This window comes from Equus asinus, chromosome 5 (assembly GCF_041296235.1).
Source record: "Equus asinus isolate D_3611 breed Donkey chromosome 5, EquAss-T2T_v2, whole genome shotgun sequence".
NCBI lineage: Eukaryota > Metazoa > Chordata > Mammalia > Perissodactyla > Equidae > Equus > Equus asinus.
The window spans coordinates 41334942-41350509 of NC_091794.1; the positions used below are offsets into that span (position 1 = coordinate 41334942).

General features: G+C 39.7%; 1 protein-coding gene across 13 annotated transcripts in view; it reads left to right on the top strand.

Annotated features, from left to right (window-relative positions):
- The window catches only part of PEX5L (peroxisomal biogenesis factor 5 like), a 209296-nt gene extending 200258 nt beyond the window's left edge, over positions 1 to 9038 (top strand). For all 13 annotated transcript variants that reach the window (XM_070509374.1, XM_070509376.1, XM_044771129.2 and 10 more), the window contains one exon: positions 4951 to 9038. In XM_070509374.1, the coding sequence (XP_070365475.1) occupies positions 4951 to 5155 (205 nt within the window). In that variant the 3' untranslated portion in view covers positions 5156 to 9038. The remainder of the gene's footprint in view (positions 1 to 4950) is intronic.
- Positions 9039 to 15568: the final 6530 nt, after the last annotated feature.

Here is a 15568-nt window from a genome sequence, read left to right on the forward strand (position 1 = left end):
GTCCCAGGGCCAGCTTTTGGCAAAGCATAACCAACATTACAGGTTTTCTAAACCTAATTTTAAAATGGTGGGTTTATAGTTTGGAATGTCTTTCTCCTTCTTTTGTGATTCCTCATTATCTTTCTGGTCTATATCTTCTCTGTCTTTTCTCCATCAATAAGGACCATAAATGACCTTTATTTCTTTGGGGTAATGAAAGTTTGGGTGATTTTTTTCTTTTTCTATTTTCTAAATAAACAGGTGTTATTTTCATAACTGGAAAAAAAAAAAGAACTAAATTTTAGTTGTAAGCCTCACAAAAAATGTAAACCCTGGGGCCGGCCCGTGGCGTAATGGTTAAGTTTGCATGCTCTGCTTCAGCAGCTGGGGTTAGCAGTTCGATGCCCGGACACCTACACACTGCTGGTGAAGCCATGCAGTGGCAGCGTCCCACTGCAAAATAGAGGAAGATTGGCACAAATGTTAGCTCAGGTATGATCTTCCTCACCAAAAAAAAAAATGTAAACCTTTTCTCATTCTCAAAAAGAGCCAGGCTTTTAGAGTCAGACAAGCTTGGTCTCAAAGTACAGCTCTGCCATCTGCTGATTTTATGACTCTGAACACATAACTTTGAGCCTCAATTTCTTCACCTGCTTTAAAAAAAAGAGGTAATAATATCCATCTTGTAGGATTATTGCACAGGTTAAATGTAATTGCCTAGCACAGAGCAGATGTTCAACACCTAGCAGGCATTATTATTATGATTATTATCATTGCCTTCATCATGAGTATCCTTATCATTATTATTACTTAGATACGTCATCAGAGAGTTACAGAGCTGGATTGCATTCTTTTGACATTTGAAGAATTGCTTCTTCTGAACTGCTTTAGGGCCTTGTGCCATTGGCAAATACTGAGGCTTTAGGAACTCTTTGCTGTGTTTATACTAAAAGGATCTTAGAAAGAACATTAGTCACTGGATTACACTGTCCTCTAAGAGGATCTTGCTCAGGTCAAAACCAGGAGCAGCTGAGTGACTCCTGAGCAAGTAGATTGTTTTATTTTGTGGACATTGTGAAATGTGCCACCACGAAGGCCCTCTTTACATCAGCTGTGCAAAGGGCCAGGGTTGAATCTGTGCCGCCTCCTGCACATCAGCTGACTGAGGCCTGACGATGTCCGTTTTGTACACTAACTTCAGTCCTGGCTTTATCTCCTTTCCCTAACCTGACTTTATCTTCACTCCTTTTTTTCACTTATTTTTTAGTTATGTTGTATATATTTATTTTATGAGACATCTTAGATCCTTTCTTTGGAACAAGGAGAAATGTAAATAAATACATATGTACCTATAGACGTATTGAATTCCATTAAAGGAGGCTTTTAAAAGCTTCTGGATGAGTTTTTCTTTTTTTTTTTTTTTTAAAGATTGGCACCTGAGCTAACAACTGTTGCCAATCTTCTTTTTTTTTCCTGCTTTTTTTCCCAAAATTCCCCCAGTATATAGTTTTATATTTTAGTTGTGGGTCCTTCTAGTTGTGGCATGCGGGACGCTGCCTCAGCATGACCTGATGAGCAGTGCCATGTCTGCACCCAGGATCCGAACCAGCAAAACCCTGGGCCGCCAAAGCAGAGCACGCAAACTTAACCACTCGGCCACGGGGCCAGCCCCTGGATGAGTTTTTCTTAATTGTAATGTCTTAGTATAGAAAACAATACTTGAGGGGCCAATAAAATCCTTTGTTGGCATTCACAGATGTAAGACTCAAGAGGGCAACTATTTGCAGGGGGAAGGTCTGTGACAGGTAGAAATGGGCAACTCGGTGAAGATGTGAATTTTTAATCCTCAAGCACAAAGTCTCCTGTACAGGAACAAGGCAATTTTAGGGTTGCCAGATAAAATACAGAATGCCCAGTTCAGTTTGAATTTCAGATAAACAGCAAATATATCTTTAGGATAAGCATCTCCCAAATATTCCGTGGGACACTCTTATACAGTCAGCCCTCTCTATCTGCAGGTTCCATATACACAGATCCAACAGTTGCCAATCAAAAGGACTACAATGGTTACAACTGTGTGGAACACATACAGACTGTTTTTCTTGTTATTCCATAAACAATATGGTATAACAACTATTTACACAGTATTTACATTGTATTAGGTATTCTAAGTAACCTGAAGATGATTTAAATTATACAAGAGGATGTGCATAGGTTACATGCAGATACTATGCCGTTTTATGTAAGGGACTTGAGCATCCCATGGTATCCATGGGGGTCGTGGAACCAATCGCCTGTGAATACGGAGGGACAAGCTGTACTAAAGATTATTCACTGTTTATGTGAGATTCAGGTTTACCGTGCATCCTATATTCCTATTTGCTAAATCTGCGCATCTTGATCAATTAGCTACTTGGGAACATCCCAGCTAAGCTTCCTGGGTCTTTTATTGTCATGCTCAGTATGGGAAATCTTGTGAAGGGATAAATATCTTGCACTTTTTCCTGAGAAAAAAGACCATCAAGGGAGACATAAACCTTAAATGAATTCTGAAAATAAGTTTAACTTGACGTGTATGTGTACGCTTAGGGAATAACAACTCTCACTAGAGATGTGGCTGAGAAGAAAGCCAGGAGCTGGTACAAACACTTCCGTATCCACGAAAGTCTTGGGACCTCTCCCTCAAGAGCTGCAGGTGTCTGTGTGCATAGCTATAACACTGCTGTTTGTCATCTCATGTTTTCTATAACGAGTCAAAGGCAAGTCCTACCCTAGTCCTGCATACAGTTGAAATGAGAGGAAACTGTTGGCATGAAACTTTGCGTAGCTTAAAATGCTACCCCTTTGTCAGTAGGAGCTCCAGAGAAGAACTTAGAGCAAAGAATGTAACCATTTCAGAAGTGAGGACCCTTTTTTAATAAAAAAAGAAATCTCATCCCCTTTGATAATGATATGTGTAGTATTAGTATAATGACAGAAAGCTACTATAAAATAAAGAATGCATTTAAATGAATGTGCTTTTTGTTAATTGTGACATACACGAACAATTTAAACTTTTTCATACATGTATATGTGAAACATTTTAAAACTATTCCCACATATACTTGTACAATCTTCCGAGTCCCCCAAAAGGACTCTGAATTCCCAAGTTGGGGAACAAGGTTAGACTGTCTTCATGGGAAAAACCTCAAGTTACTTGACAAGGCTACCAAATTAGAGTATTCTTCTGTTACTCCCCATGTCCCTCAGAGACATTGCCACACACCTGGGGGCCAGGAGCAGCCTGTGCGGGAACTGATTCCCAGATCTTCCTTCCCCAGTTCTTCTAGGTCTGGGATGATGAGAGGAAATGGAGTTACTGTCATTCAAGCTGCCGCTCTGTGACAAGGAAGCCAGAAAGGGCCTCCTTTCCTTCCCCAGATGCCTCTGTTTATAAATCCTTCCTCTCTTGCTGGATTACAAGACATCCAGAAGAGGGGGTTATTAGAACACCCACTCCCTTCCGTTACCCAGGTCGTCACATACAGCGCAAACATTTCCGGATTGCCTTTTATTGCCAGGCAGACCTAACAACATAGATGAGCAAATGCCTGGATCATGTACATGGAATCAGAAATCTAGCCTCATTTTCTTTAAGGATTCTTACCAAATGCTTAAGAATGACTACCTTGCAGTATGAAAGGAAATCAAGTGTGTGAAAAGCTTTTAAGAAGAGGAAAGTAGATACAAATTAAGGCGGCATCCTTATTCGTAGCAAAGACCAGTTTGTCAGATACGTAATACATATTCAGGTGATGTGGGGTGCTGAAGAGGGCACACGAGCCCGGGTGAACCAGAGGAGCTAGACGGCCTTGGGACAGCATCTCACCCAGCAGTTCACACACCGCGTTCGTTCTCAGGACCCCTGACACTTTTAACAGTTGTTGAGAACTTCAAAGCGCTTTTGTTTATGTGCGTTATATCTATCAATTTTTACCATGTTAGAAATTCAACTGAGAAAACTTTAGACTTCATTTAAAAATAATAATAAACTAATTACATGTTAGCATAAGTTATAAATTTTATGAAAAATAATTATTTTCCAAAAGAAACAAATAAAAATGTTTAGTGAGAAGAGTGGCATTTTTTTTTATCACTTTTGCAAATTTCTTCAATATCCTGCTCAACAGAAAACAGACTCTTATCTCCTTCTGTACTCAATCTATTGAGATATCATAGATCATGTAATCACTGGAGAATTCCACTGTACACTTGTGAGAAAATGAGAGTGAAAAGGTAAAATAACATCTCAGTATAATTATAAAAATAATTTTGACCTCACTCATCCCCAGCGTTCCCCAGATCACTCTCTGACAACTACTGATCCAACTTGATAAGAGCTTCCACATAAATCCATTCAACTGCCCCTCACAACGTGGTTTTAAAATGACTTCTATTCCCCCGGTTATCCACTCAGGGAAACTGAGGCTCGAAGAGCATGAGAAATTTGCCTAAGGCTGAATAACTGAGACTCAAACCCAGATGCTCTGATAAAACTCAATTCAACCCCACTGCCTCTTATCTTTCTGTCACTAATAGGAAAAGTTGAACCACTTTGTTTCCGACTAGGGCCAGATTCTCCTCTTCAACTCTAGTTATATAAAACACATCTGCAAATGGATGAAATCTTCAAGTCGTTCCTGGAATAGGGGAAAATCAAATGCATTAATGAGTTAGCAAGGCTTTTACTATTACTCTTCCTCTCCCACATGGCATTCCTAACATAAAATTTGCTTTCCTTCTTTCTTTCTGATTTCCCTATATTTAACAATGATTTTTCACAAAAGAATAATGAGGGAATCAGAATATTGTTCATCTGATGATCCTAAACACCACAGACAGGTGATTTAGAATTTTCATGCATTTTTTTCTTAAGTTTGCCAGCTCTGAAGTTTGTTGCATTTTAAAATGTCTGTTCTTCTACCCTCTTAGAGAAGCTGTCAGCAACTTCCTCACCGCCCTCAGTTTGCAAAGAAAGAGCAGGGATCAACAGCAAGTTCCTCATCCCGCCATCTCTGGGAATATCTGGGCTGCCCTCAGAATCGCACTTTCTCTGATGGACCAACCGGAACTCTTCCAGGCGGCTAACCTCGGTGACCTGGATGTCCTCCTCAGAGCTTTCAACTTGGATCCTTGAAGGAAAAGAAAAAAAATAATAATCTTTCATCTGAGTAGTTGAGATACTGAGAAATGCAAAACTCTTTTATTATGAATTTCAAAAAGGATAAACCAGATGTTCAAAAGGCCATGGTGATAGAACCCAAGGGGATTCCTCCACACAATGCCCGGTCTCTGTCAGACCCAAAAGCACAAAATGTTGTCTGTAGAGTCAAGGTCGGGCTCGAAAGAAGAACTGAGAGACTCAAGACAAACCAAGACAAAGTAACTATGTGTGAATACTCTTTTCACAAGCTGCAAGCAGATTGCAAAACGTGTTCTTTCGGGGTTTTGTCCCCACCTGCAGCTGATGACACATCTAAGGAACTTGCTCGTGGGACCCCTGGAGAAAGCACTGCCTCAGATCAGGGAATTCTGACTATTTCTGAACTGTCCCCTGAAACTCCCCCTTTTACAAGATTGAACATAGTTTGGGCCGAGGTGCATGCACATATACTAACTCTTGACTAAAGAGAGGCATTGCTTTAAACCTGTTCCAATTTTAACTTCTACTGTAGCTCTTTGATTCCAGAGAGGGAGCTTTGCTGGCAAAAGCAGTTTTTGCACTAGAAATTTTTGCTGTTCCCAATCAACACTTTTCTGGGACTGTATATATGCACTTTACTATCTTATTTATGCCTTGCTGGAGTTTTGTTTTGTTGCTCCAATTTTTAACTTGGGGGTGAAAGCTTTGAGAACTCAGCCTTGTCAGATCAACGGACCAAATAAAAATTCCTGAAAATAGTTTTTCATAGTGTAGGGTTTTGAAGGAGTGTTTTTCTTAAAGCAGATAGGACACAGGGTGTAAATATGTCAAACACAGATGTTCTTATTCACAAGCTTTCTGGATCTGTATGAACTTAAGCAAGAGATGAGGTACTGTCTCTTCATGTATTCTCTCTAGGGAGAAAGTTTGATGATATCGTGATTTCTATGGAGTTAACATTAACTTGCTTAGATGTCATAGTTTACTTGCTTTCTAACTGCCCTGCACATCAATATTCCTTTTAAACTGTTGATATTTTAAATAGTATTTCTTAAGAGTGATAAATACATCTTTCCTAAAAATTATGTGTTTTCTTAGTTCCATAATAACCTGCACTGTTCACCCTTTTGCATTCTAAGTGATAAGAGATCAATATTTTCTAGCTGAATCTCACCGAATGTCGGTGGTTTAAAATGAAAGATGCATGCCCTTTTGGCTCTCATTTTGAACATTTATCATGTATCAGGAATTTTCTGTTGGCAGCAGGGTTTTATTTAATTGGTTACATTCCACTCAGTTCTTCAGAGTGTTTTGTGCCTGTTGGAGGCTTGGTGATTACTTGGAAAGACATCATTTTTTAAAGAATTGGAAAAATTGTTTGCAAAGTGCTAATCAAAACATAATTTCACCAATGTCCAACTATATAATTGTCTTGGTAAGTTGTCCCAATCTTCTTCTTGTCTCCTTCCTCCCTCCACAATCTTCCCCAACACAATCTGATCCCAACTTTTTCTTCATGTTCTTTAGTTAGTGACAGCTGGTTACATTCATGATTATAGTTACCAAGCAAAATAGCATTTGGGTCAAAACAGTTTAATTGGGGAGTTAGCTTTTCCTGGGGGGAAATGTGCACACATGCTGAGAAATCAAACTCTGGGTGCAGGTCAAAGTCCTCGCCTCTGTTACATTTGAAGTCCCTGGGGTAGGAAGGGGCCTCGAGTAAACGTGAAACCACAAGTCCTTGAGGCTTACGTATATTACAACCTAGTCTAGTTTATAAAGATGCAGAGTTGAGGGCACCGTGGTGGAGGTTTTGATATTCATCGTCAAACTCACTTGGGCAAGGTGATGCCCCCAGCGGGACAGCAGGAGGCAGAGGCGTTAAGGCATTCACCCACCATTGGGCAGTAGTGACAGCCCACTCTTGGCCTACTTCCCTGCAGGCTGAGAAGTGAAATAAAGCTCAAGGATATTTTCAAGAATGGTATTCTTTAGAATTTTAGAATTCTAGAAACTCTGTCTGGGAAGGACTCTTGGGGACAGCCTCCAACCCATGGTAGCTGCCTGCTTGAACATTCCCAAGAGAACAGCATCCATTCTCTGCATGTTCCTTCCTCCTGCCAATCCCCGTGCATTCACTGGCTGGCCAGCTGACTTGCATCCACCATAGTCCATTAAGAGCCTTCAAACAAAGGATTCAAAGCAAGCTTTTACAGGTGCCCTGTTCATGATGTCATTCTCTACTTTCAACTGTAACTGAATTTGCAGTAATAATGATAGGCTGTTTTCTTAGCCTTGCTGGCACTTCATACATGAGATCAGTAATAACTTAAAGCCTGACAGTAGGGTAAATGTCGGATACCTTGATTTAATTTGGTTGTTGCTAACTGGTAGCAAATTTTGCTGCCCAAGCTTTATTTTGCTAGTGGAATACAATGTAACTTCAAACTCCAAAGAGTTGTGTCAGAGGAGAATAGACAATTTTCCATTCCCATCAGAAGTGGGTAATTTGCAGAGCATTCGGTAGGACTTTCTCTGATATAATTCAGTGTCCATCCCAACCAGGATTTTCATAAGCTGTTGCCTGTCAGGAAGTGCAGAATTATTGCCCAAGACATTTTTTAATAAAATTAAGTAAAAACAGTTACTAAAAGGCAAATGAAAGTTTATAGAAATCAGAGCACCACCAAAAATTACGCAGCAAGATTTTGGAACAGTCTTTATTGTATGCATCTTTTTTTTTTAAGCATATACACATTTTTTTAAGGCAAAACTGTTTTCGGCAGTGAAATTGTCATTTAAATTACTCTTTCCATTTAAAAAGGTAGTGTTCTTGGTTTTCTTCGGAGGCACTCTGGGAAGGCTTCGAGTTCATTTTTCTTGTATTACTGAGTAATAGCCTAAGACCTCTTAGAGGATGGTACTATTTTACTAGAATGGCCACTCAGTTGCACAGATGTGACTTTCAAGGATCGATTTCACCAGTAGACTGGATGAAAATGCAGAGAAAGCTGGTGACCGTTACTGAATTTCAAAACATTATGTCTAGTGGCCTAGTTCCATGTGCTGCTGGACCCTTACAGTGAGGAGGAGGCAGAGGGACAGGGAAGAGGAGGAGTAAAACATCCACTTACTGGCCAATCATATGGAGTCGTCTTGCCTTTTGCTGTCTCCCAAGATCACTCCCCACGACTCCTTGAAAGAAAGGCTGATCTTGTCCACCAGAAAACTTTAATAGAAAACGATGAGCTGTGCTTTCTCAGCAAATCTGCATTTCAACTAGAATGGCAAATTCACGATACTTAACTGAGTGGGAATGTCCAGGACACAGTCACTCTCAGAGTTTTATGCCACTTCCCCTCATTCTTTTCTTTAAAGAGAACTATTACGTTGAATCTTGGGTCCCCGTATAGATACTCATACTAGATAAATCTTTCTAGTATATTCTTGCTATACATGCAAAACTTGAACACAGTTGTGGCTAGTCCCCTTAAGACAGGAGCTCCCAAACTCTATACCATCAGCTTTGTGATCTCCTTGGGAATATAGAGAGAGCAAGATGGTCATCTTGGCTCCCTTCCTCATTTGCCCTGAATCAGTTCCACAAAACTGGACTGTACTTTAAGTTGGTTGTTGTTGCTGTTGTTTTATACCTTGAAGTGCTTCTAAAAGCATTCTAGAAACAGGGTATTCTGAAGGCTTAATTCATGTGCCATCTTTTTGAGGCCTCCTATTTTAGAAATTATTACACATGCACACAACATGATTTCAACTTTGTAAAATGATTTCAAATTTATTCCCTCTCCAGATTTTACTGCACCCTTTCCCTCTCATCTCAGTATTTATAGAACTGGTTGAAATTAAACTGTTTTGAACTAAGAAGTAGATATATATATATATTTTTAAAAAGTGTTCGCAAATGAACTCTGGCATAGGTTTGTAAAAAGGCGATTTTTAAAAAGTAAAGCATATAACCTCAGGTACAAAAATAATGCATGCATTAGTACTTGCAAATCTGCCTACTCAAATATTAACCAAAGCATGCAAGATAACTTTACTGAATGTCAATTTACCCAGTGCATGATTAAGTCTCATAGGTTAGCTTATTTTTCCTTGCTTCTGAACAAGGAAGCATTTTCATGAACTTTGTGTTAGTTTTTCTATTTGCTTTTAATATCCTAGCCTTAAGATTGTTTTCATGCCATCCCACTGAACTTTACAGATATTCACACGTCTAGTTTATGCAGTATTGCAGCCAATGCCAAACTAATCATCTGAGGAACCCAGGTACTTAGACATCCAAACGATTTTTAAAAACCAAGTGGAGGCACAACAGATCCAAAACTCAAACAAAACCCACGTGTCTGAATGCCACTAAACAAAATCATGTTGATTGCCTCAGCACAGTTTTGGGTTCTAAATTCTGAAATAGTGCATTTCAAATTTTTTCTAAAAGTTTAGGAATAAATTAGAAATACTGACATTCTAAATAAAGTGGGGAGATTAATGTCAGGCGCATGAAAACCATCATAAGGCAAAGTGGTCCCAGGGCCTTAATTTCCACAAATAGCATGTAGAGTGTGAGTGTCACACCGTTATCCTCAACGTGGTCCTATTTGTATGGTAGGTGAGCTTCTTGGGCCCACATCCCTTGAGAAATTGGATTTGGTCAATATGTCTAAAAATATTGATATTCAGGGGTGAGGAGGTGACCTCATGGTCACTCAGGACCAACTCCAAAGTCCTCTTACTGCCTTTTGCTGTAACCACTGCTTTAGGAAAAAATAAGGACAAGGAGAAATGGAGGGAGCAAAGCTCAGTAAGACAACAGCTTTGCCACCATTTCATACACCCCGACACGCATACATATGAGCTCAAAGACAGAATTCCCCAAAGTCACAGCAAAGGCGGTTGTGTGGAGGCATTAAACAGTTAAGAGGAGAAAAAATTAAAGTGTGAGGTTTAACAAAGTCTCATGTGGTATTTTGCCTTGAATAAAGTTTCCACTATGTGCAACCTCTGCAGAAATACCAAAATAACACACCCTAGAAACAAGTGCCCCAGTCTCAGAACTGTTTTCTCAGGACCTTCTCTGCAGGAGAAACTGAACTTGCAACGTTGAAGAGTTGCAGCAAAACCCTGACAAGGCTCAGTGGGACACTTTTAGAAACCTGCACTCAAAATAATATTAAGAGGAATGAAAGGACACCGAGGCCGTTCTTTGTTTAACAATAAAATGGAGGCAGGTTTTTTTCCTTGAATTTCTTGAAGAGGAACACAAAAACGATTAACGGATGTACACGCTCAACTCGGTAGTTTGGCATTTTCACTGAGATATATAAAATTTTCACATAGATACTATGAAAGAATTGTGCCATGCAACAAATGTGTTCTTGATTGAATATGTTACCAGTAGTTAAAGGAAATACAGTAAATCTAAATTTTTACCAACTTCCTTTCGATTTCCCCCATATATCATCGAACCCAAACCCTCTTCAATGTTCATTACCCAAATTTATTTACCTTGATTGAAAAAAAAACTTGATTAATTTAGTAAACTTTTTACAAACTATAACAAGCATTTATTAACTACTTAGAAAAGACGTTTCTATATATTTTGTATATCTATGAATATTGCATATCTAGTCTAACCCAAAAATGTTGTTTTGAGACAAATTCTTCTGTGATGCTTCCTTATCATGCTCAATAATGTTTAAAACCATGTGATTTCATTTTTAAGCTGAAATAGATAATGAAGAAATTTACCTTTAAATGTTTATATTGAGTTTCTAAATTAAAACCAACCCAAATTAAATGACCTATAGTAAATTCATGGCAATGGGGGGGAGGGTATGAAAGTTATTGGCATACTAGGTGATAATGTATCTGTGTATTTAGTGAAATATGATGTATCATAGCACAACTCTGTTGGGTATTACAGCTTCATCTTGGTATTTCCCAGCATTGCTCTTTGAAATGAAATTACTACCATAAAAATAACCTCTTATCATATTGATGTGTTTAATTTACTCAGTTGGCTTATAATTTGCAAAGTACCAAGATTAAGGTAGTATTTTTGTACTATTACTGGAGGCATGCCTTCCTTTTTTCACATTATTAAATTGTATTTATATTTGTGCAATTTTAAATTATGTTTTCAAATAAACTTCGTCTGTGGCTTCAAGGTCTTTTCAGGAATCTTTCAAAATGGGCTTTGGGGATCAGAATTGCTTCAAATAGAATTCAATTTGTACTACTGGTTAAAAGGTCCTTTTATTGAATATGACTATGTATGATTTTGCATGAGTTATCTGGAAATCAGGAATGCATTTTTAGATATAAAACAAAACTTTAAAATCTTCCTCCTTTGTTAATTTTTTAAGACTAAAATATTATTTAACCTGAAATTGGATTTTGTGATTTTCTTTTTAGAATAAAAGTCTTAAAATTATTTCAGTTTTAGGGTCTGTTTTATTTTTTGGTCAGTCAATAGACATTTGAGCACCTACTGTGTGCAGGTACTGTTCTAGTGTGGGACAGTGGTAAGTAAATCAAATCAAACTTGCCCTTGAAGAGCTTGGGCTTGTGTGAGAGACAAACAAATACCTTAACAAATGAGAAGGTCATGCGTTGGGAAGTGCTGGAAGAACAGAATAAATAAGGTATTACGACTTGACTGGGGCCTCCTTCATCTGTAGGTGGTCAGGAAACGTTTCTCTTAGGTGACCTTTGAGCCGAGATTTGAAGGACAAGAAGCCAGCCAAGTGGAGATGAGGACAAGCATTCCTGGCAGAGCCAACAGCTAGTGCAAGATGCCAAGACAAGAATGAGCCCGGTGTGAGTTCAAGGAGAAAGGAGCCCATGGTGGCAAGGGCTGTGAGCTGGGGAGACCCTAGGAGATGCCCTGGCAGGGCAGGAGATTGTCGGACACCTTCCCAGAGCAGGGTCAAGGGTGGATTTGCCCTCAAGCAGAGGAGGATTTGTCCCCAAGCAGAGAAGTGATGCCTTTGAGACAGAAGTTTCTGTGTTTCCAAAATGTTTGCTAAGGAAAGTCCTTGCGTGGTCAGGTTGGTGATGGAGGGAACCACAGGCTTGGGTGAAGAGAGCTATACAGGGAGACTGGAGCATCCCCTTCTTCTTCACTCTCCCCTTTTGATCGGAGGCAGCACTTAACCTTGGTGGGATAACACTTTCTCTTCTATAAAATCAAGCTGTACATCTTTCTTTCCTGCTTCACTGTGATTCTATATAAGGTAAAATTTCATCTACCCAGTGGTGACTTGTGGCTTCCCCCTTCTCCTTGCATAACACAAACCTTTTTTATATCTCCTACCCCACTTTTTAAATGTGAATTATATTAATTTCCTTAAATAGCTGCTTCACTCCATGGGTATATATAAAGCAGCCCAAGGTCTGAAGGTTCTTTACATTTCTTTACAAGTCTTCTTAAGGTAATACCTTAACTACCCAGCACTTCAGGGCTCACAAAGGACTTACGTTTCTTTTTCCTAACTTATAGCTCACAATAAGGAATGCTGCCTGGTAATCATCTTAATGAATCAGAACTTTGGGAACTGATGGTTAATTCTAGTATTTTGCCCTGTGGAACTAAACTACTGATTCTCAGTAGGCCCCCTGCTCAGGTTTGCTCACCTGAGTGTACAAGGGCAGAGGCCAGGCAGCACTCCCTTCCCAGCCCAAGTTCTTTGAAAGGGAAACAGAAATGAAGCTCACATTTACCGAAAGCTACCATGTGCCAGATTCCTAGATGGCACGTTTCTACTCTGCCATTTTAACCCCAATGGACACCCAGGTCCTATGCCTTTGCCCAACAAATATTTGTATCCAGTTCATAATTAATATTACTGCAAATAATAAACATAATAACAGAAACTGTGCCAGATGAAAAAAAAGTCTTTTAGATTAAGAACAGACTAAAGATCACACATAATACTAAAAATCGCAAAAACTGACCTGGGAAAAATTAGGCTTGAGAGAAATTAGCAAGATGATGGCTAATACTGCCCATAGTAAAATTTGCTATTGATTAAAAATTGACAAAAGAACAAAATCTTCTTGATAAAATTTACAGTTGCAAAATGTGACCTGGTAAAGCTAGACCCCGTTGGTAGCAAAAGGGAATTTGCAATGGCAAGAGTTATAATAGGGACAATTTAAAGAGGACTGAAAACTAACTGATGACTCAGACTGTCAAAAATTTACAGAATTGATACCAATTAAACTAATTTCATTAAAACAGAAAGAAAAAAGTCAAAGCTGGGAAAGAGTTCAACTGGATATCTCATCACCTCTTGCCTGCAGCGGACCAGCAATTCTTCCCTCTCTCTCCTACGTCCTCAATATTTCATTTTCTATTTGGTCATCTTATTTCTTCTATTTAAAAACTAAAACTTCTCTTGGGGGCCGGCCCGGTGGCACAGCAGTTAAGTGCACACATTCTGCTTTGGCGGCCCAGGGTTTGCCAGTTCAGATCCCGGGTGCGGACATGGCACCGCTTGGCACACCATGCTGTGGCAGGCGTCCCACATATAAAGTAGACGAAGATGGGTACGGATGTTAGCTCAGGGCCAGTCTTCCTCAGCAAAAAAGGGGATGATTGGCAGCAGTTATCTCAGGGCTAATCTTCCTCAAAAAATAAAAAAAATAAATAAAAATAAAAACTAAAACTTATCTTGATCCCATCCCACTTCCCACCACCCACTTCTTTGCAAACCTCCCCGAAGAGTGGTCTGCATACCTCTTCTACAATTCTTCTCTTCCCAAACTCTTCCCCTGGAGATCACCCACGACCTCAAGTTGATCAATCTCACAGTCAAGTCATCTTACTTATCTACCACAGTTATTTGGCAGTTGATCACTCTCGCTTCCTCACAATGCTTTCTTTGCTTGGTTTCCACTTCCAGGCACCATTCTCTTGGTTTTCTTCCACCTTGATAGTCACTCCTTTCAGTCTCCTTTGCTGGCTCATCTTCTCCCTGACTTCGTATGTTGAAGGGGTTAGGCCCTGGTCCTCTTCTGTTTCATGTCTCCCTCCATTGGTGACAGTAGCCAGTCCCGTGGCTTTAAATACCATCTAGATACCAACAACTCCCAACTGTATATCTTCAGTCCAGACCTCTCTCTCAAGATCTAGAGTTGTATATCCAGCTTCCTACTCAACATCAACCATGTAGATCTAACAGGCATTTCAAATTCAACAGGATCCAAACTGGACTCCTGATCATCTTTCCTCATTACCAGCCCCCAACCCCACCAAGCCTTCCCTGTCTTGAGTGATTGCAACTACACTCTTCGGTTGCTCAGAACAAAAACTCTGGGATCAGCCTTAGCTATGCTCATTCCCTCACACCCCACATCCTGTCCATTAGGAAACCCTACTGGTCTTCCTTTCAAATGTATCCAGAATCTGACCATCTTTACTACCTCCACTGATACTACTCCATCCGAGCCCTCATCCTCTCTCACCTTGCTTAACACAGTCGTTTCTACTTCTATCCTTGCCCTGTTATCATCTAGCCGAACCAAAGAACTATCTCCCTGAAACTTTGGTCAGGTTGGGTCACTGCTCTGCTCAAGACCCTGTAACGGTTCCCCATCGCACTGTAGAGGCAAGCCCTTCCCATGGCCTCCCAGGCTCAGGCCATCTGGCCCCTCTCTGTGCTCCTCTCCCAATACTCTTCCCTTCACTCCCTTCTCTTGAACCATGCTGGTCCCGTTGCTGCTTCTCTGACATATCAAATACACTCCCACCATAGAGCCTCTGCCAAGCATATCCTCCCCCAAACATCTGTTTGGAAGATTCCTTCACCTCCTTCACATCTTGGCTCAAATCTCACCTTCAAACGCTGCCTTCCCTGAGTACCCTATTTAATACTGCAACCTGCACTTCCCCCTCTGCTCCACGTTTTTTTCCCCATAGCACTTAAGATCTTTTAACATATTACATAATTTACTTATTTCTTATTTTTAGTATCTGTCTTTCCCTACTAGAAAAAAACAACAGAAGGGCAGAGATCCTTGTCTACTTTGTTTACTGGTAAATTCTAAGAAAAACAATGCCTAGCACTTAGAAGATGTTTAGTATTTATGAAATGATGAACCATGCTATATAGATTAACAAAATAAATTGACTTAATGGAATTTTCTTCAGAAAAATACTTTTGAAAAAAGTCATCAATGTTGGTATAATTCTGATTCTTTAAAAAAAATTTTTTTAGACTGAAACAAAGGGTCAAAACCTCCATGGTGTCAAACGCTATATGGGTTAAAATGGTGCTGTAAAATAGCACAGTAAAAATATCCTGTGCCCACCAGGCTGTCAAGTGCTTTACATAACTCATCTCATGTGTTATTATGCCCACTGCACGGATGAGAAGACTGAGTCTC